The 21,513-nt window shown below is 41.1% G+C and overlaps 1 protein-coding gene and 1 long non-coding RNA gene across 5 annotated transcripts in view; one reads left to right on the top strand and one right to left on the bottom strand.

Annotated features, from left to right (window-relative positions):
* Positions 1-13,185, bottom strand: part of NUF2 (NUF2 component of NDC80 kinetochore complex) — a 28,560-nt gene extending 15,375 nt beyond the window's left edge. The window contains exons 1-8 of one of the 4 annotated variants that reach the window (XM_044266770.1): positions 13,063-13,185; positions 9,423-9,560; positions 8,117-8,191; positions 7,432-7,508; positions 6,866-6,927; positions 3,124-3,221; positions 1,863-1,936; positions 455-551 (exon numbers count right to left, since the gene is read on the bottom strand). In XM_044266770.1, the coding sequence (XP_044122705.1) occupies positions 455-551; positions 1,863-1,936; positions 3,124-3,221; positions 6,866-6,927; positions 7,432-7,508; positions 8,117-8,191; positions 9,423-9,545 (606 nt within the window). In that variant the 5' untranslated portion in view covers positions 9,546-9,560; positions 13,063-13,185. Of the gene's footprint in view, positions 1-454; positions 552-1,862; positions 1,937-3,123; positions 3,222-6,865; positions 6,928-7,431; positions 7,509-8,116; positions 8,192-9,422; positions 9,561-12,657; positions 12,940-13,062 lie in introns of those variants that run through there. The other 3 variants (XM_044266769.1, XM_044266771.1, XM_044266772.1) reach the window with 3 other exon arrangements.
* A 198-nt stretch (positions 13,186-13,383) lies between these two features.
* LOC122918396 lies at positions 13,384-15,636 on the top strand. The gene is made up of 2 exons (XR_006386591.1): positions 13,384-13,503; positions 13,735-15,636. It is a non-coding gene; the product is annotated as an uncharacterized LOC122918396 (long non-coding RNA).
* The last annotated feature ends 5,877 nt before the right edge of the window (positions 15,637-21,513 follow it).

Raw genomic sequence — 21,513 nt, 5'->3', positions numbered from 1 at the left:
TACAGGACAGCCACTACCCCTGCGGCTTCCCCAGTGAGAAACCGTCACCATCCTGTGCTAGGTTAGTCTTTTCAGAGCCCAAGAAAGGTGGTTCTCTGAGCGTTCTCCAAGTTCTAGCATAGCAATTACTTTGTCGTGCTTTCTGCTCGTGTTCCCTAGCTTTGAGCAAAAACAAAGTGTCTGAAGGGAAGAATTTTTTTTGTGATATAATGAATCAGACTCTGTGTTTGGACTGTTGCTTTTCTTCCAAGGACTCTGATTCCAAGCAACCCCTCCTAACCTCCTCCTCCTCCTTCATAAAATAACATCTCTCTCCTTTGTTTGTTGGACTCGTCTATGATTTTTCCTACAGCTCACTTGTACCAAATTGCAATCCTCTGCTATTCCCAAATAAACCCATTTTTGCTGATAAGATAGCTGGCTGTTTAATTTTTAAGGTCAACACAGCTGATACCGTTTTTTGACGAAATTCTTGATTCAGTGACTGCTGCAGCTCCTGAATGTCATCCGAAAGCTGCTTGAACTCTGCCTGCTCTTCAACTGGAACAGAACTAAACATAGCAAAACAGATGAAAATAACATATATCGGGTCCTTAACTCTGCAAGGCCAAAATAGTCTCTGTCCTCAAATGACTCAAGTTAAAAAAAAAAAAAACCAGAAAACTATCTTTCATGTTTCTGAATTCTCACCCTTCCATGTGACAGAGATTTAAAATAGATGACCTGGCCTCCGCAACACAGAAAATAAAGATCCGATGAGCTCCTTCCACCAGCGAGTCGGCGTACGGACTCATCTGCATTCGTACCTGCCTTTTCTAACTTGGCTCCTAATAAAAGCAGTGGGACGTTCCCTTCCCTGTCCAGTGCCAGCTCCCGCCTGGCTCCTCGCCTCGCCTCCCTCGCCCAGATCAGCCACTCCCTTCGCTCTGCCCATCCATCTTAACAGCCCCTATCTGTGTAAAAGTTTCTGCCGTGCACATGGTTCTCAACTTGTTTTGAGACATGGCATAGAATTATGCTTTTAATGATCATTTCCCTGACTGCTAATAAGTTTAATAATCTTTACCTATTTTTAATTATCTATTTGTAGTCATTCTTCTATAAATCCCCTGTTCTTAGCCTTTGTGCATTTTTCTATTATCCTTTTGTCCTTGGTTTGTAGGAGTTCTCCACGTGTTAGGAATATTACTCAGGCTTTCTCACTAGGGATGGTGCTGCTCTGCTGCGTAGGCTACAAATACCCACACCCCAGTTTGTCATTTATCTCTTAACCTTATTTACATTAAATTTTCCTGTGAGATTTTAGTATCTGCCTCCTGTTCCCAGTCTTTGCAGCCTACTGCTGTCTCTGAGACACTCTATACCAGGGCAGGTTAGGAAAGTTCTCCAGTCAAACAAAGAAACTCAGAGCCAGCAAGAAAGTACAAAAAATAGAAAATCCTTCTGCTCAAAATCGATCTGTCTGGCCAAGAACTCATAACTACAATGGGACCAATGAGGCAAAACAAAACAAAGCTCTCTTAACAGAATTAACTGGCTTTAAGAAAGAAAGAAAGTCCACTTAATTACTGCTCACCTATACAAGATAACTACTTCCAGACATAACTTAGGAGGTAAGTTAATGGCTTTAAACATCTCATGCTAATTCACTAATAACAAGAATAAAGTAAAAGAACATATACACTAACAGAAAGAAGGAGAACGAGTTTTTCTTTCTCTGGAAAAGATAAACTTAAATAGTCTGCTCTTTAGTGAGGAAGGAGAAGGAGACTTGAGGTATCCTGCAGGGTTGTCAAATACTATTCATGATTCATTCTGCATCTTGAAATTATACTCATTTAATTTGTAAAACTCCTACTTACTCAAGTCTCTCCAATTTCATTAACGCTTCCTGGTGTGCAGTATTTAACTGGTGCATTTTGTCCAGAGAAGATTTCTATGAAAGCAATTTTCATATTAGTGCTTTTCAACACAAACACAACATGTGTTTAAAAAAAAGAGAGAAAACTACCGGTACACACTGAAAAATGCTTAGTCCTAAGCTTTCACCATCAGAATTAAGACATGTTTAAGAGACAACAGGCATCTGTGACGAGTGAATGAAAAATTTCTTTATTCGCACATAAATGCTGAGACCTTACCATGGTCAGGTACTGGGCTAAGTGCCAAGAATAATACCCAAGAAGTAGTAGTTATAGTTGGGACTTAAGTAGCACATTCTCCTCGAAGGGTCAGATACATGCATGTAAGTCCACAAACCAACTTGCTACAGGACTAAAGATAACGACACCAGCCAGCCAGGGTCATGGCTGGGGAGGAACATCAAGGGACGCTTCGTGAATATGATAGACTCTGAGCTGTGTCTTAAAAGAATGAGGAAAAATGAGCCAAGCAAAACTGTATGTTTCTGTGTGTGTGTTAGCAAATCCACATGAAGCTTTGGAGAGTATGTGATATTTGAGAAGTTTAAGCTTGACATGATTTGTACAAGGAAGTTTCTATCTATACAACTCAGTGTTGCTGGAGGGGAAGTTCTAATAGTCTGGTGTTACTTTGGCACTTTCCTAAGAATATGATAACCCAAGACTGGGACAGACGGAAACAAATCACATGGATGACCCGTAATCTTTCCAAATTCTCTAAATTGTTGATGAAATGAGTTTCCATCTGTTAAAGTGATTTACTTGGACTGGATCTTATAATGCAATGTTGGGCCAGCATGATAAACAAAACATCATTTTAGGCCGTTCTTTAGAAAGCAAACATAAACCTCAAATATCTCAATTAAATAAAGAACACTACAGTATAACTCCAAAGCAAAAAACATGCATTTGTCACTATTTCTCCCCTTACATAACCTAATATAGGAAAAGGTTCCTCAGCTATAAGATTAGAACAAAAAACCCCAGCCTTTCCCTAATGTTATCCAATAGCGATGAAAATCTCATTCTGATACATGCTTTCCATTAACAAAAATCTGCAACTTACATAAATATTAAAATAAATGATTCTAACAGCCATATGACAATTAGTTATCTATGACTACTATTTCAAAATAGTTTAGTAGTTCATTAGTGATATTACTAATCTGGTATGTGACTCAAAAATATATTTAAATCTTACATATTGCCAAAGAAATTCCATATATGTCTCACGGCATGCTTCTCTGAAGTGAATGAAGTTGATAATGCCACTTAAAAACCGACTTGTCCGTTTTGCCTCTAAAACAGAAAGCAAGACTTCTTAAGTAAATCTTTGAAACAATGTAAAAATAAAAATTCATCCTCTCCCACGATATACTTTGCTCATGTCGCATAGAACAAAACTGCACACATGCTATAATTAACCAAAGCACAAAAAATGTGCTCTATTATAAAGATCAGAATTATCTTTGCATTAATAACTTTAAAAAATAAATAAATAAGTAAATAAATAAAATAAATAAAAATAAATCATTTTTGGTCAAGAGAGAATAATAAGGAACAGACTTATTCTCCCATCTTAAACAACAAGAAAACCAGATAAAATACACAAAGTTAAAAATTTTAGACACCAGACAACGGGCAATACAGGACAGCGATCCATAAGAGAAACAAATGAGGTGATCTTTGGCTAGTGATAACCCTGGAACAACTGCCAACAGCAGAAAGTATCCCAGGAGGGATGTGGCCTCAACCCCAGGAGCAGAAGATCACAGGGCTACCCTGCTGAAGACAAGATTACATTTATAATCCAAAGGCATGTGGGCATATGCATCCACACATACAGAAGAAACAATCGGTCCTCAGTTTGTGGGATGCAGCTAAAGCTGACAAAAGGGAAATTTATAGCATTAAACACCTGTATTAGGAAAGAAGAAAAGTCAAATGAGTTCAGCTTCTACCTAAAAAAAAGGGGTGGGGAGAGAGGAAACAGTAAATCCAAACTATACGTGAAAGAAAGGAATAGCAATATAAGCACAGAAAACAAGAGAACAAAAACATAAATAAAATACAGAAAAACCAATGAAACCAAAAGCCGTTCTTTGAAAGGATAAACAAAATTGATAAGCCTCTGGCCAGACTGGTCTGGGAAAACTACAAGAGTGAAAAAACAAATGAAAAACATCAGAATGAAAGAGGGGACATCACTACTGAACCCCAAAACTGTTAAAAAAGATACAGGAAGGGGTGCATGGGTGGCTCAGTGGGTTAAGCCTCTGCCTTCGGCTCAGGTCATGATCTCAGGGTCCTGGGATCGAGCCCAGCATCAGGTTCTCTGCTCAGCAGGGAACCTGTTTCCCCCTCTCTCACTCTGCCTACTTCTCTGCCTACTCATGATCTCTCTCTCTAATAAATAAAATATTTAAAAAGAAAGATACAGGAAAATTATGAACAACTTTATGTTAATAACTTGCCAACTGAAAAGAAGTGGATAAATTCCCTGAAAAAAGGAAACACCACAGCTCACTCAGGAGCGCTGGCAGTAAACCGCCAGCATTTGATACTATCAGTGTTTGGATGTGTGCTAGTCTAATAGGTGTGTGGTGGTTGGTCAATTGATTTTTGACAAAACTGCCACAGTAATTCAATGGGAAAAAAAAGAATCTTTTCAATAAGTGATGCTGAAATAATTTGATAACTCTATGCAAAAAAGAAAAAAAAAAAACTATAAAAAAGAAAGACCCTGACCTTGTATCATATATAAAAATCCAAGTGTTAAATAACAAAAGCCAGAACAATATGCTTGGGGCACCTGGGTGGTTCAGTCAGTTAAGCGTCCAACACTCAATTTTGGCTCAGGTCATGATCTCAGCGTTGTGAGATTGAACCCAACGAACCTCAAGGAGATTCTCCCTCCATCCCTCCCTTCCCCGCTTCGCATACACACTCTCGCTCGCTCTTTCTCATAAGTGAATAAATAATAAATCAATAAAACTATGATACGCTTAAAACATATGAGTAAAATCTTAGCATCTCTGAGGCCAAGATTTCTTAATAGTACACACCAAAAATGGTCTAATGAATCATTTTTATGAAAACAAAAAACAATGATTAGAACCTTCAAAATGGAAATATATTTTGCTCTTCAAAGGACACTGTTACAATATTCAAAAGGCAAGTAATAGACTGGGAGTAAACATCTGCATAATACCTATCTGATAAACTATGTGTTTTTATAACATCTGAAGAAGACTTATAATTCAATAATAAGACAAACAATTCCAAAAACACAACAGCAACAACACTAGGGTGCCTGGCTGCCTCAGTCGGGGGAGCATGTGACTCTTAATCTCAGGGTTATGGGTTTTAGCCCCACACTGGGTGCAGAGATTACTTTAAAAAAAAAAAAACAAAATCTTAAAAAAATGATTCAAAAAGACAATTCACCAAAGAAAATATACAGATAGCAAATAAGCATATGGAAATATGCTGCTTTTAGTCATCAGGGAAATAAAAATTAAAACCATGAGATACAGTGATACAGCCACTAGAATGGCTAAAATTAAAACTTTCCAATATCAGTGCAGGGGAGGACGTGGAGCAATTGAACTTAACAGATGCCGTGGATGGTATGAGGCAGCCATGTGAGAAAACAGTTCGGCAGTTTCTTAAAACATTAAGAATATACTGAACACATGAGCCAGTATTTCTACTGCTAGGTAGAAATGAAAACACATGACCTCAGGAAGACTTGTAACCTATGTTCAGAGCAGCCTTGTTCACAATGGCCAGAATGTGGAAACAGTGCAAATGTCTACCAATTGGCCACCAGGTAAATAAATCGCAGTTTTTATTTACAATAGAATACTATTCCAGGGGCGCCTGGGTGGCTCAGTGGGTTAAAGCCTCTGCCTTCGGCTCAGGTCGTGATCTCAGGGTCCTGGGATCGAGCCCCGCATCGGGCTCTCTGCTCAGCGGGGAGCCTGCTTCCTCCTCCTCTCTCTCTCTGCTTGCTTGTGCTCTCTCTCTCTCAAATAAATGAATAAATAAAATATTAAAAAAAAAAAGAATACCATTCCAAAATAAAAAGAAATGGATTACTGATAAATGCAACGAACACGGATGAATCTCAGAAGCATTCGGCTAAGACGCCAGACACAAAAGAATACGGACTATTATTTCATTTACATCAAATATCAGACAAGTCAAGAAACAACAGTGACAGAAAGCAGGTCAGTGGTTGCCAGGGAAGAGGGCTCGGTCAGAAGTAATCAGCTGCGAGGGGACCCGAGGGAACTTTTATAGGGCCATCGAAACTTCTACACAGGATCGTGGCAGTGGCTATACAACCATGTACCTCTGTTAAAATTCATTGAGTTACACATTTAAAATTGTTGAAATTTTATTTTGTGTAAATTATAGATCAATAAACAAAACGAAAAGATAGATGAGAAAGAGGAAAAAAACATTTTTAAATAGCAAACTGAATCTCTTGCAACAGAAAATAACTTGATGCATAAATATGAGTCAAAAGAATTAAGGGACATTTAAATAAAGTTAAGACAAATTGATATGTTAATATCATATCAAGACTCTTCTTATCACTGTTAAAAGATATTTTCTTCAGAGTAAAAAGTAATTGCTACACTGGAGAAAATTGTATGATGAATCCACAATTCAGCTTGCATATTACTCACATTCATGCTTTCAAATTTACAGAATGTCCCTTAAATGTGAGGAGTTAAGACAAATGGATCAGAAAAACAGCTTTCCTATGGACCTTCAAAGGAAAACAATTCAGTAAGAGGATATGAAAAAACTCATACTTAAAATTGACTTTCTAACGCCAATTACCTGTAGTTTGTTACTTTTTTCTACATTTATTGATGGAGAAGTAAAATATTAAAGTCAGATATTAAAAATTGTTTTGAATTCTCACTTACTTGGATACAGAATATCAGCAATCTCAAAGTCATTCACCCGACAGATGGGCAGAAAGGAGTCCCTTAAAGATGAAGTGGACAAAGAATATTTTAAGTTATATATAAACCATTTGATATAAACATTTTATTTTCCAAGAGATTCCTGGATATGTTTCCCAATGTCCAAAGACCAAGTCAGAAGTCTACGACCATGCGAAACTCTGTAGCACAGAAATCTATGTTATCTGTACCCTATGCCAGTATTCAAGCAATGCCAAGGTATAGTTATAAATTCTAATAAGCGACACACGATTTTGGAGGTACTAGGACTCTTTAAAAACTCAAAACCTCCAAAGCAATTTTAGATTCACAACATCTTAAAATTCCACTGAAAGCGGAATTTAAAGTGCCACAGAGGGAAGCAATTAGTTCTATTTGAAGGAAGTCTACAATTTTCAGTGTACTGATGGAGTGGAGAGGGAGTTGACAGAAATTCTTTCTCCAAGAAAATCCTGACATTAAGGAAGCTTAATGCAAAGAAAACAATGAATGTTTATAGTCTCGGAAAAATAAAACCCCTTACTCACAGATGAATAAATAAGTTGCTGACTGGTAAGAAGCCTTCCATGATATGTGGATACATGACTTCTAAGTTCACCGGCATCTAAATGTAATATCACAAGATCTAAGTTACACATTGATTAGAAAAAATGAGAAAAATTTTCAACCTCAAAATTACCTTCTCTTCCCCTTAAGTAGGCTCCCTAAATTCATGGCCCTTAAATCAAGAGTCATACGCTCCCCGGAGCACCCCCTGTTAATCATAAATTAAGATCAAAATAACATTTATCATTAAATGTTGAAAACTTAGTTAACAATAAAGATCCTAGCACAGAACTAGAGTCGTTACTAATAATGCTAGGTTCACAGTACATGCTCAGTAAGGTTTTTTTAAGTGAATGAACAAAGGGGTAAAGTCAGCATCTACTACGTCAGGAACTATGTTGAGAATTTTACATGTATTCTTCTTTTATTTTCATAACTAACCTAAAACACTGTGTCACTTAAGTCTTTTAGTACTGTTGTCTTACTAAAGCTATCAATATATGCCACTATTACGCCTAAGATTTTTCTGCAAATGACATTAATTTTACATAAGCCTTTTGATTTTGTTAAAAATAAAGTCGAGAACTTCCTATCCTGAAACCAGTATGCCATGTGAACAAGGGAAATGCAGCAAAACAAAGTAATTTTGCCTCATCTGAAACGCACCATGTAAAAATGCTCCAGCCGAATTCCATATACTATTTGCAAGGCTCTCATGTAGATCATGTGCAAGACTTCAGGCTACAACAGAAAAACAACCTTTTAATACTCCGATGCAGGACTCTCCAGCTGAATCACCGTCAGCTGCCACTGTAGACAATGGATGCAAAGAATAGAGTAATAAAATTACTCTATTTCTCTTGAAATATTTTATTTTTCCAAATTTTAGAATACCTGTGTACTTACCAGTTTGCTCAGGTGTAACAAGTGCTCAGTAAGATCAACCGTTTAAGCTTACATGCAGAATGAGAGCCAGTATACCCAAAACCAATCCAAGCAATCCCTCCGCATCAGGGAAGACGGTTTAGTCTTTCAAAATAGATTGCAGGTATGAGGCAGACATAATGGCACGCTGAGAGTGTTTTTGTTTTTGTTTTCATTTTTTTTTTTTGGTTTTTCTTTTTTAAGATCATGGGCAAACTTATTTCATGCTTTAGATGTTAAGGTTTCCTGAGATGTTAAAGTTTAAGTGAACACTATAATCCTAGGGATATAAATTTAATAGAGTAGCAAGGCATTTTCAAAAGTTTTCTCTTTTAATTCAGGAGCTCCTAAATACTGGCCTGTAGAACTTGCTCTGATCCATATGCAAGTTCATTTATTTTGAGATTATTCCTTCCATTGTAAAGAATTAAAAAGGGACTGAGATCAAAAAGTTTGAGTTCTATACCATTAAATCAGGTTTTATTATGTTATCACTTCAAGATGAGCACAGGAAAATGGAAGGAGACTTTGGGATTTTCTGTGACATATAAATAGTTCATTTTTGCATTTAATAACTAAAGAAATAAGAATGACTTGTCAAAACAAGTCAATCCCCCCTTGGGGCATAATGCAAGAAAATTAATCTGTAAGCTTCCAAAGAGAATTGTTTCAAAGCACTTTTTATGGTTGGAAACCACTTGGAATAGGTTCCTTCAAGCCCTACCAATAAATGATACACTCAGACCACCACTCCAATAGTAATAAAAAATTTAATATACTTTAATACATCTATGATTAAGAAGTGTTCTTTTTTTTAAAGAAAACAACCATATTAAGGAATCGAATTCCTAATGGAAATGTAGATGTCACCTCACACATAAACTTAACATTATTTTAAAATTACATTTGGTGAGAGATTGCTTCTGGATTAAAATGACTGGCCCACATCAAGTAGTAGGGTACATGCCCTTCTGCAAATACTATAGGCCGAGTAGTTTCATTTCTCTTTAAATACCATCATCCACATGCAAACACAACCACTTCATACCTTTGGATTTGGATAAAGATCATTCTTGGAGAGGTTTTTACCATCAGCTCCTGTTAAGATTTTGTTGCGAATATGAATCACGATCTCAGCTACATTATATCTGGGGAAAGACAAAGTTTCCATCTTGGGAATCTCCTGCTGGTTGGAAGGAAGAAAAAGCAAAGGTCAGAAACATGGCACAACTAGCTGTCCTCTTTCCCTGGAAGCTGATAAACAGAAGCAAAACTAACAAGCCAATGTCGAACCATTCATAGTCGTGTTAACTATCAGCAAACACCCTCATAAGATAACATAAAGCACATACATGTGTATATCCTAAATTATAAGAGTGTGTGTGTATTTGTGTGTGTGTGTGTGTGTATCTGTCCTGAAATATCTTTTATTCTGAAATGGCTCAGTCATTCTCTAATTTCCTAATGCTATTCTCTTTCATATGGGAAAGAGGACTTTGCTTGAATATATGTGAAAATTCCCGTTTTTTTTTTCCTTTGTTAAATTTGGGGGACTTAGGGTTTAACAAGATTGGTCCTGAGAATTAATCCTCAAGGCAAGATATATAGGCAATACTATCAGCAGAAGTGTTACATATAAAGAGTATCAACATAAGGATAATAAAACTGTACTCTGATCTAACATCCTATTTGATGTATACATAGTGAGATGGGTAATAAGATTTAAGATGCATATGGGAGGAGAGAGGTGAAAAAATATAGTAAAAACAGAATGCTGTAATTGGTGGGAATTGCAGTCACCAGAAAGAGAACTTAAAACAACCACCACCACCACTTTCCCCTAATGTCCTCAGATGTGAGCTACTCCCATCTGTGTCCCCCTACAGCAGTTGTTCTCACAATTTCGCACCTCCCCTCCCAGGTGGGGAGACATCTTTGGGGGTCAGGACTGGAATGGGTGCTACTAGAATCTAGTGGTAAGTGTCCCAACATGCTGCTGAACAACGTACAACACACAGAAGTGCCCCCCCCACCTCCACTGCAGCAAAGAATTATTCAGTCCAAATGTCAATAATGCTGAGGTTAAGAAATCATGTCCTAGAGCCTTGCATTTAACTGCTATAATGCCTGCCACAGTGTATTGTGATGTTTCTAGAACTGTGACACTACACTTTGAGCCCCCAGAAGCTGACACCTTTTTGTTTTCTTATTTCTAGCTGTGCCCAGCAGAACAGCGGTGGTGGCAAGAGCAGGAGGAGCACCGGCCACAGCCGCACCGCCTCTGCCTCTCAGTGAACAAGATCGGGTTTATTACATACAGATCCCTACTCAGTGAGGAAGTAGCGTAATTCAAAAGACCCAGTGTGAATACATTCAACTTTGCAAACAAACTGAAATGACCCCAAATTCCGGAAATCCATTTCTTTAGGTGCCTAATGTTTCATAGACTATTACAGCTAAAAGAAGTTTCGACAATTTCCCTAACCTCTGATAAATGCGGAAAGCCACTCTGAAAGATGACTGACAAACAACTTTGCACTTCTCTGTGACCACGTGCAAACATCACAAAATTCACTAACTCCCAAGGCAACTTTTTTCCACTTCAGTGTGGTTCTCACGATTAGATAACTCTTCCTCACACTGTGTAGACATCTGTTTGCTGTAATCTTTACCCACTGGTCCTATTTGCCGTCAAGGCAGCTACAAACAATGTATTAACTTGTTTACATGACACCACTTTTAAAAATGTGAAGAAAGATATCACACCTCTGCTTAGCCATCTCTTCTCAAAGGTTAAGTATAATTTAAGTAGAGCCACTGCTTACATGATATTATTTTAGAAACTACCATTCTACTCACTTTCCTCTAAAACAATTTTGTCTATGTCTTCTTAAAACGTAATGCTCAAACGGAACGCAGGTTCAGATACAGGTTGCAGGCAGAGTATTAATATAAGTAGACATTGGCCACTGCTAATCTAGTCTACGACTGTAGCACGTACTCTGTCTCGGTCACTGTCTCTCTCTCTTTCGTACACTCACACAATTAAAGAAAACTCCCGGAACTCCTTCAGTGTGACCCACTGATATCAAGCCAGGACTTCCCCATGTTTTTCTTACATAATTATTTGAACCGTAAGCAAGGATCTGCCTTCCCATTACTGAATTTTATAATTTCACAGTTTCATTCCATAGTCAGCATCTTTCTGACTCCAGATCCTCACACCTCACATATTAAATGTCCTTTTCAGCATAAACACGCATTCCTCAATTTCATCTAAATCACAGATTTAAAAACCACTGACAGAAATACTTGGCCAAAAGATTGTAGAAAAAGTCACTTTTCCAAAACAAGCTACATCCGGATAGAAGATTATCACAATAGAGGGGCAGTCAAGCAACAGACTCCCGGTTTTGGAACTGGGGATGATCTCGGGTCATGAGATGGAGCCCCAGGCCAGGCTCTGCGTTCAGCATGACGTCTGCTTGGGATTTCCCTCTCCCTCTGCTCTGCCCCTCCCATTCATGCTCTCTCTCTCTCTCTCTCAAATAAATAAACAAATCTTTAAAAGAATTATCACGAGAGAGAAAGAGGAGGTGTAAAATGCCTTCATAATCACTACTGCACATCCTTCTCTAATGTGTCTTGCACACTCTATCAGATCAATCCTTACAAACACCAAATGCACCATGTAACATCTTTACAAAAATACTCCAGTAACCCTACCCTCCACATCAAATTCAATTTTTTTCTGTTGGTTTCGAAAACACTCCAATATTTAATAAATCAATGAATTTTCTGTTTCCAGTTAGTCTCCTCCAAGATGTTTCCCAAACTCCCAGGGTTCCTTTTTGGAATCATCTCCCATATCCAATTTCTTTCTTTCTGTGATAGTACAATTTCCGTTCCAAGGCATTTTGGGGAGGTGAGGGAAAATGCCTTCCAGCTGAACGGTAGGAGGTCTCTAGTGGCATAAAGCACATAAACAACCTAGTCATATACTAGGGTGACCCTCAGCCCGCCTGGCAAGTGGGTGGTACCAACGGCTCGTTATCCCTCTGGTTTCTGCATACTCGCAGCCCCCAGCAGCTGCACGGAGTGGATGCTGACAGAAACCTGTTCAATCCTACACTCTTCGTTTTGCTAAAACAAGTTAGTTCATGAAATCAAAATTCCGGGAGGCAAAGACTAAACAAAACGACCTTAATAAATCAAGTAAAAAGTTCCCTGAACTCGTTCAGGGAAAATGAAGGTGCTATGCGCGCAGAGGGCCGTACACACACCGCCCTTTTCCTTCGAATCTTGGGTTGATCTAAGTGCGGCCGAGCGATGCGTGCGCAGCGGAGACGTGTGCGAAGCTGCCGAGCGCCTCGATCCCGCCGCCTTCCAGATCAATGGGCTCAAAACATAGGAACACAAGCTTCGACGGGCCAGCTTCAGCTCGAGTTTCTGCTCACACGGTCTACGGGGCAACAAACACTCGTCGTTTCGCGGGAACTAAGCTCGGGCTGTTTCTGGGACCGACACCAAACTGAAGAACCGCATCTCCCGGGGCCGGCTCCGCCAGACCCCCCAGCGCTGCGCGCCCCCGAGACGCTGCCAGGCCCGGGTGTGGGCTCCTGCCCGCGCCTCCGGAGGGACGGCGCCCTCCGGCTCCCGTCCTCCCGCGTCTGCTCGCGTTCCCTCACCGCGCCAGCCGGCCGCCCGCCGGAGGACGAAGAGCTCCGGCGCTGCCGCAGGCCCGGTCAGAAGTCAACAGACATCCACCACCGACGGTTGTCTCTTTTCAAACTTGCCGCCGCCTTCTGGAAGTCCCGCCCCCTCCGCCCAGCCCACTTCCTCCTCGGCTGCCGCGCCGGGTGCCGGTAAGGCTCAATAGACTCGAGGCGCGTGGGGCTTGTGCCGCGAGAGAGGGCGCCGGGCTGGGGCCGGAACCGTTTTTCGCGGCGTCGGCGTCTAGTCGGACCTGGATTCCACCGGAAGTGGGAGTGCCGCGGCTGGCAGGAAGGGCTGGGAAGTCAGAGGGTATGGCCGCCGCCCGCTTCTTCCGCACCACGGAGCCCGTCTGGGGCCCGAGGTTGGGAGCAAAAGCAGATGGACAGTTTGTAGAGACTTGAGCGAAGCTCAGGGTGAGAAGGGAGAGCGGATGAGGGGCCCCCAAGCAGCACCACCGCTATCAGACCCCAGTCCCCGTACTCTGCGTGGGGAAGCACGGCCGGGAGAGGCGAAAGGAAGCTGAGGCTCTTCGGCGGACGGGGCTGGAAGGGGTTTGTTCGCGGCTTGTAGGAGCCGCCCTGTTGGGCGTAGAAGCCAGGCCTCCTCATTGTTAGCTTCTCCCTGCCTCCGGCGTCTCTCCACAGCAGCCGGCCCGGCAGGTGCTTCCCGACGCCGACGGTGCCCCAGACGTGCACGTCCCCGGGTGAAAGGTGCTTCATACGTGACCCCAGTCCGCCTTCTGCCGCGCAAGGCGGGAGCGGACGAGCGTCGGTGGAGCGCTCGTGAGGTTTCCTTGGGTTTGGGGCTTTGGAGGCCAGAGTGGGAGTCGCGTCCGACTGCGGGAGCTGGTGGAGGTCCTGTGTTGGATGGGGCCTCTGGACTGGAGAAAGTGAAACGTCACGTTAGAAAAATTGTGTTGGAAGTAGACAAATGCTGGTGCTTTTTAGTGAGTATTGATAGAGAAGTGGACGCCCGTGTCTAACAAAAATACGGTTCCTATTAAGTGGTTTAGGGCTTCTTTTTCCTTAAGTCCGTGTACTTAGGTTAAGTCTCAAAGTCACAATGTAGTAAAAACTCAAAAAGAGGTGAGGACAGTCGACTTTTAAAGATCTCAGAGAGTCAGTGAGGAAAGGAGGGGGGGGGAAGACCTTTTATTGGCAGTTGCCGAATCAAATGTGTTACTTGTGCTCACTTACCCTCCCCTGGAGCACATCTTGGAGGCAGGGAAAGGGGAGACACCTAAGGGTGGAGGCCACGGCTCTGGAATCGGTAGCTGGGTTTGAATTTCAGGACACACTACTTACTGCCGATGTGGACTCAGGCAATGGTTTCACCTAAGTGGCTTTCCACCTCTGCGAAATGGAGATAATGCTCTTACGTCATCCGTAGGTTGTCATGAAGATTAAATGAATTTGTTCGTGTTAAGTGCCCAACAGAACTGTGAGCACTCCGTAAGAATTAGCTGTTATTTTGATTATTATTTGTATTTGGTCCCTGTGCATGTGGTAAGGACTCAACAAATATCGGAACTGTTGAGAATCCAGACAAGACAAGAGCGACCTGTATGTGGCCCGCGAATAGAATGGACCCGATGGGAAGAAAAACAAGACAACTTTACAATATAATGGTTTGATTGGGGGATGATTTTACCATAGGTGTGGCAATTTTGATAGCTCTATTAGAATTAAAAGTATGAAAGGGCTAATGGGTGTTGACATTATCTAAGGATAAATATGACTTTTTAAAAAATACAGTTGCCTGTCACTGGGTAGTGTGAGGTAGTGGAGGGTGGAATGGCAGAAACCTCAACTTAGACTTTCTAGAGTTTTAATCGTCCTCCATAAAGACACTACCCATGGCAGAATATTGAACCTAGTATTCTTTATGACTGTGGCGTCTTGGTTTTCTGCACCCGGACACCCTCACATGATCTGTATCTGCTCTTCTATTTCGTTTTCCCTGTCAGTGCTCAGGCCATTGCCTCCCTTCCCAGCCTAGACAGCAGGGTTTATCAGCATCCAAACTCCCTGTGTCTAAGGCCTCTGACCCAGGTGCCTGTCAAAACTGTGGCTCCGAATGCATCCCACAAGTCCCGAGCTCGGCTCCCTGAAGGAAACAGTAAACAGGGGCATATGACACATTTGTGGTCTCCAGCTTCGGCTCACCTCCTGCTTCTTGACAGTCTGGTTTCCTCAGAGCTTTCAGTGCCTTCTCACAAACTACCCCTTCCCAGCCCCAACTCCCGTCTTTATGAGAAGGTGACTAGTGTAGTCCGAAAGGTATTTTTAAGCCCGTAACACATTCACAAGCATCTACAGTTTTTATACCTGTTTCTGATCTCAGTTTAATTCCATGTTCCCTTTCCAGATTGCACTTTCCAGGCTGGATGACAGACCTGCAAGGACTGAGCAGACCTTCGAGTGACATGATGGGGGTGCTCAGTGAGACGGCGACAGCCTGCAGCTGGGACCTCCCCGTTAGTGCAGGTGGTGCTCAGTGGTAGCTTCTACTTTAGGTTAAAATAAACAGATCTCTTTTTAAAGTGAGGCGTTCCAAATTGTCGCTTCTGCTTTGTTTTTAGCAGATCAGTAAGGCCAAAAACTTGGTTCACTTAATCTAGGGTGGTAGAAATGGGCAAAAATACGAAGCTGGATTCTACTCCCTGCTTGCCGTCGGGCACCCATGGATTGGAACAGAGGCTCTCCAGGGGCCACACACATGTCCAGTAGTCGCCTTGTTTCAGGTTAACTGAGAAAGTTCAAGCCGTTATGCAACACACACCTTAAGGTCCTGCGTCCCCGTGTCCGTCCCTGCCTCGCGTACCTTCCTCTTACTCATTTGCCTGGGCTGCTGATCAGTGGTTCTCTTTCTAGGCCTCTCAGCTGTATTACTACCACTGATCAGTCCCTCCTTGAAACCTAACTCCCTTTGCTTTGCTCCTTTTTCTTCTTGCTACTTCATACTAATTAGCTGGCTCTTTCTCTCCTCTCTTTAAATAGTGTGAATTCCAACATCATTATCATCGTCATCATTGTTACTATTATTTTGTCTGTGTTTTCTCCTTGGGAGTATCATCCACTCACTGTTTTAATCCGTTTGTTCACGAAGCCTAAAACTACTGTTGTTCCGGACTTCTCCCTTGAGATTCAGGCTTTCACTTCTATGGGTTGACAAGTTCCTTGGGGCCTTCCTAGATGTATTCTGAAACCAGGCCCATAGTTGGACGGCAGGGCAAGGCAAAAGAAAGAGGTAGGCCATGCTGGATTGGTAGGTAGCGGGTTGGATAAGCAAAGGAACTTCTATACACGACTTGTCTTGGGTGGCTGCAAGAGGAGATCTCCTGACTTGCCTGCCAAATCTTGAAAGTTTATATCTTTCAGTCACGTATACAATCCAGATGGGTCTCAACAGTACATCACTATCTCAAGGCTGTGTCCTTGGAGCAGCCTCTGGGTGCAGAGAAGTCAAGCTGGACACCCATTCCTAGAACGGGGGATGGAGTGAGGAGCCTCCAGCTGCCAGTGTCCAGCTTACAGGTCAACCAGTGGTCATGTCCTCTTGGTGACTCCAATAATTTCCTTGACTTCTAGATAGATCCACTTGGGAGGGTGCATGAACCACTCCATCTTTAGTTTATCCCTTTCATTTCCATTACCTTAGTGCTGTTTCTAGCTTTACCACCCCTGCCCATACCCCCAAAATCATCTTGTAAGTAGGAGCCATAATGATCAGTCCTAAATGTAAATCTAAACGTTTCACTTGTCTACATATATTTCTTCCATCCATCTTTCTTATCACCTCCAAGGCAAAGTCTTAACTTCATAGCCTGCTATGCTAAGAACTTCATGATCTTGTCACTGTTTCCAACCTGACCTCCCACCACACCCACTTCCGGGTCATGAGGCTGTTTTATACTTTGAGACCTTATTTTTGTTGACTGTCTGGGCTATCCTGATTTTCTTTGCCCAACTTTTAGTTATCCTTACTTATTTTTTGGAGGGCCTTTCAAGAAGTTTTTACCCAATCTACAGTCTGAATTAGTCGACTTTCCTCCTGGCTTTTAGTGGCAATCATCTTTTCATTCAAAAAACTTTATAAAGTCCCTAATTTTGTGCCAGATGCTGAGCTACATACTAGGAACATAATAGTGAACAGATTGATAGAAACCCATCCAACAATGGACCTGACAGTCTCATAGGGAAGGGTAGCAGGTAATAAAAATACGTTTTAAAAGAATGCAGTTCCGCCTGATCGGCTCCATGCTTGAGAATATCTGGGAATTGGCCAGCTTTAACAGATGGGGGCGGGGGGAGAGAAGGGAGGCGAGACAGGTGCTGCAGGTAGAGCTGTTGAAGGCCCTTTCAGGAGAGGAGAGCACAGTCTAGGAACACAGATTCCAGATACAGGGCTGAGGAGGTATACAGGGACCAGATCATGGATATTCTAGTCATGTTAAGGATTCTTACTAAAGATGATAGAAAGCTTGAAGGATTTTGACATGACCAGGTTTATATTTTAGGTGATGATTCTGGCTAGTCTGAGAAAAATGGAATTCAGGAGTGGCAAGGAAACAAGTTCAAGAGGGAGAGAAACCAGCTGGGACATCATTATAGTAATCCAGAGGAATGAAGACAGCAGCCTGTACCAGGGTATTGCCAGTGTGAAGGGAACAGATCCCAAAGGTATTTAAGAAGTAGAAGTGGTGGGGACACCTGGGTGGCTCAGTCGCTAAGCATCTGCCTTCGGCTCAGGTCATGATCCCAGGGACCTGAGGTTGAGTCCAGCTATCATATATTTATAGCCTAGTACAGGTCCTTAAGGGTAGGTGCTTGATAAATGTCGTTCCGTGAGAGTTTTCTGACTCCAGCACCCAGACAAATGGGGTGTCATTCTGATTTATAGAGGGAAACTCATTTGGTGGTGAGCGGTGGTTGAGGTTTAGGCATGTCAAACTCAAGACGCGCCTGTGGGAGATACACATGAAAATGTCCAGATCCACGGCATTTGGAAGAGATCCGTGGATTCTTTGTATACATAGAAATAAGTAAATAAATAAAAGTTTCTATTATACTGAAATGATCTGTTTCATGTCTGTCTCAATGACTGTCCAGGGCTATTCTTAATGACTTGATTCCCAAGCACCTAACACCACGTCTGGCACAAACGGAGCACCCAGTTAATGTTGGTTGTTCAAAGGAGCTACTTTTAAAAAATGGTTCATCTAAAAAAAAAAAAGGTTCATCTAACACGAGAAAACAGTAATAGTAGCCTCTAAGGAGGGAAAAGGGGAGGCTGGGTCAGAGTAAAAGGAGATTCTGATTATATATACTTATGGTCCCCCCTCTATGTGCTTACATTTCTTAGGAAAAATAAAAGGATGGCCAAAAAAGTGTTCTACTCAACTTTTCTGAACATTAGACTGAAAACCACACTCTGACTACGGTCTGGTCAGTGTAAGCTAGGATGGTAATGTTCTCTGAAATCATGACAGCATTTTTGACCACATCACACGAACTGATTCACAGATTTGTTGCATCACTGATGCCATTATTTAAATCACTTAATAATATTTATTCAGTTCTTTAAAATGATGACTAATCATGAGTAGCCCACTGAAGTAAAATTATGAAAGGCTTCAGACAATATTTGAAGCTACATATCCAGAGATGTAGATAACACCTAGTGCAAAGGAGTGTCGTAGTTTTATGCCTCCCTAACATTTCATAAGAGAGAAAACAATGTTATCTAACATCTATTTCTCAGCAACATTACAGGTTATATCTGATATGCAAAACCCTTTGCACAAGTGTTGGAATATCCTTTGCACATTTTAACCATAGTTAATTAAAATGAATAACTAAAAATATACAATGCTTTTATAGATTTTTGAATTCTGTTTTGTGTATAATTTGATATAAAAGTTTGGGGCTATAGAGCTACTGAAAATGTGTGAATATTTAAAGAAAATAGCAAATTCGAGTAACATTTCTGTATGCATGGCATGTTCACTGGGTGGCGTGGTTGTATTAACGTTAACCTTGTGCCCCTTGAAAGTCAACGGAAGTAGAATGATAAACATCAAACACAATGTTCTAGGGGGAAAAATTAGATTCTAAATTTATTGACTTTAAAATACATGTGCAGAGTTCAGGCTTAAGAAAAACAGCATTGAAGTCAAAGTAGCTGTCTGCTTTGATTATCTTTTAATCATTCCAGACCCATTGATGTACTTCATCCCTCAGTTGTGTTCATCTTTGTTAGTGGATTTGGGAACTGAACTCTACATTTGCAATGGTTTAAACATAATATTTGTTGTGGATTCAAATGGCATTTTTAGTTTGAAACCATAAAACACATGTCCTCTGCTCATTTTTGATGAGCTCTAAACCAGATCCAAGAGAGAAAACACATGGCATGTTATACTCGAACCCCTCTAGGATCCTCCTCACCACCTTTCACACCAACGTCTTGTTTTAACACAAGACGTTAATATAGATGTTAATATAGAGTACCTTAGGGGTTAATAGCCCAAACTAATGCGACATTGATAAAAATATTTGTTCAATGTGACTTTTTTTTTCCAAATATAATTTTCATGCCTTGGGTATTTCCAGTGTTGTCATTAAAATATCTTGTAGTGTTTCCAGTTATTTCAAGGGAGCTCGTGAGAGTCACGAGAAAGAATATTAATGTTAATCAATTTAAGAAACAAAGTAGACGAGGAGGGGAGGAGAGGCAAACCAGAAAAGAGACTCTCAGTGATAGGAGAACATAATGGAGGGATGTGGGTAGGGGACAGGCTAGATGGGTGATGGGTATTAAGAAGGGCACCTGTTGTGATGAGCCCTGGGTGCTGTATGCAAGGGATGAATCACTGAATTCTACCCCTGAAACTAATATCACACTATGTGTTAAATAACTGGAATTTAAATAAAACATTGAAAAAAATAAAGAATAATAATGTTAAAATTAATCATTCATAACAAATTTTGGAAGAGAAAGTTACAATAAAACCAGTAATGACAGAATAGCACAAATCAGAAAACTCTGGGGATAAACAGCTTTTGTCAAAGTTCTAGTATCACATTGTCATTCCTATGAGTCCCTTAATGCTAGTGACTTCTGTTATTTAGAGTAAGTCTAATATAGACTGTTTAGTGAAGCCTGAGAGGGAAATCACTTCTGAGTTCCCAACATCTTTTCATAGACCCTAATTCTGCTTTCTCTCAAGAGAGAGAAAAATTTTGGTGTAAGAAAAATTTTGGTGTAAGTACGAAATAATAGTATCTAATTTCATCCTTGATATTTAGAAAAATTTCACTGTCAGTTTTCATCCACTACTTATTAAGCAGACTCAACCTGGTAAACAAGAGTTTGGCCACATAGAGTCAAAATTCATACTGAATATTGCTGCTAGGATAGCCCATTATGATATATTTCATTTTTAATATCTTTTGTTTGTGGTGCTTTAATAGTAAGAAATTGCGTTTACAAAAAAATGTCCCAGGTACCAGTTCCTCTGCATGCTAACAGCTGCATGAAGTAGTTTCTATGCCCATTTTCAGATGAAAAACCAAAAGTGAAAATCACCAAAGAAACTAACAATTTACTCATAGTCATATAGCTAGGAAATCAGGGAGCTGAACGTTGAACCCAAGTACTCTCATGGTAGGAGACCTGCCCCGCGCTGCTCCACTGCACCACCTATGAACCCCTGCAGCGTAGCGGTAGGGTCAGGGCCGATTCCTGTAGCCTGTGCAGCAGACCCCTTCTCTTTCCGCTCTGCAGCTGGTATCCCTAGGTACTTGTAGCAAGGCCTGCATCCCTAGATACCTTCTATCCTCTCCCACGTCCCTGCAATATACACACACACACACACAACCAACGAGAGGGGCTATGGGGCATTGAGTGGCTCCTTTCGGGTTTAGTTGATGGATCCTTTCACCCAACTTCTTGGCCTCTTTGTGTTGTTCCAGGGATCATGACCCTCTGAAGGCGTTGTTGGTGGGTTGGGAGCCTCACAAGAAGATTCTAGGTCTTCAGCGATGTCCTAGGTAGATATTATCTCATACCTAACCCTCTTCTTCCACAATTTGGCAGCTTCCAAGTCTCCCTGTCTCTCTAGGAATACCATCACTCCAAAGAGAGCAAAGTCCTAGGCTCTCCCGGGCTCTTCCTTTGTCTTAAAAGGAAGCCTCACAGAATCGCCATTTGTTGATTGCCACTTGCTTCTGGTTCTGCTCATTGGCACGCTCTCCTCTCGGGGTTTTTCTCCGGGGATTAATATTAACTAAAACAAAACACATTTAATAAATTCTCCTACTCCAAGAATTGATTTCCTTAAGAAAACCACTATTTGCTTTCCATGAGAAATTCCTAATCATAATGTTTACACAGTTTTGACCTTATTTCTTGGGAACAAA

The sequence above is a fragment of the Neovison vison genome, chromosome 10, assembly GCF_020171115.1.
Source record: "Neovison vison isolate M4711 chromosome 10, ASM_NN_V1, whole genome shotgun sequence".
Taxonomy (NCBI): domain Eukaryota; kingdom Metazoa; phylum Chordata; class Mammalia; order Carnivora; family Mustelidae; genus Neogale; species Neogale vison.
The sequence above is the reverse complement of the archived record's forward strand: the minus strand, read 5'-3'. Positions and strand labels throughout refer to the sequence as shown.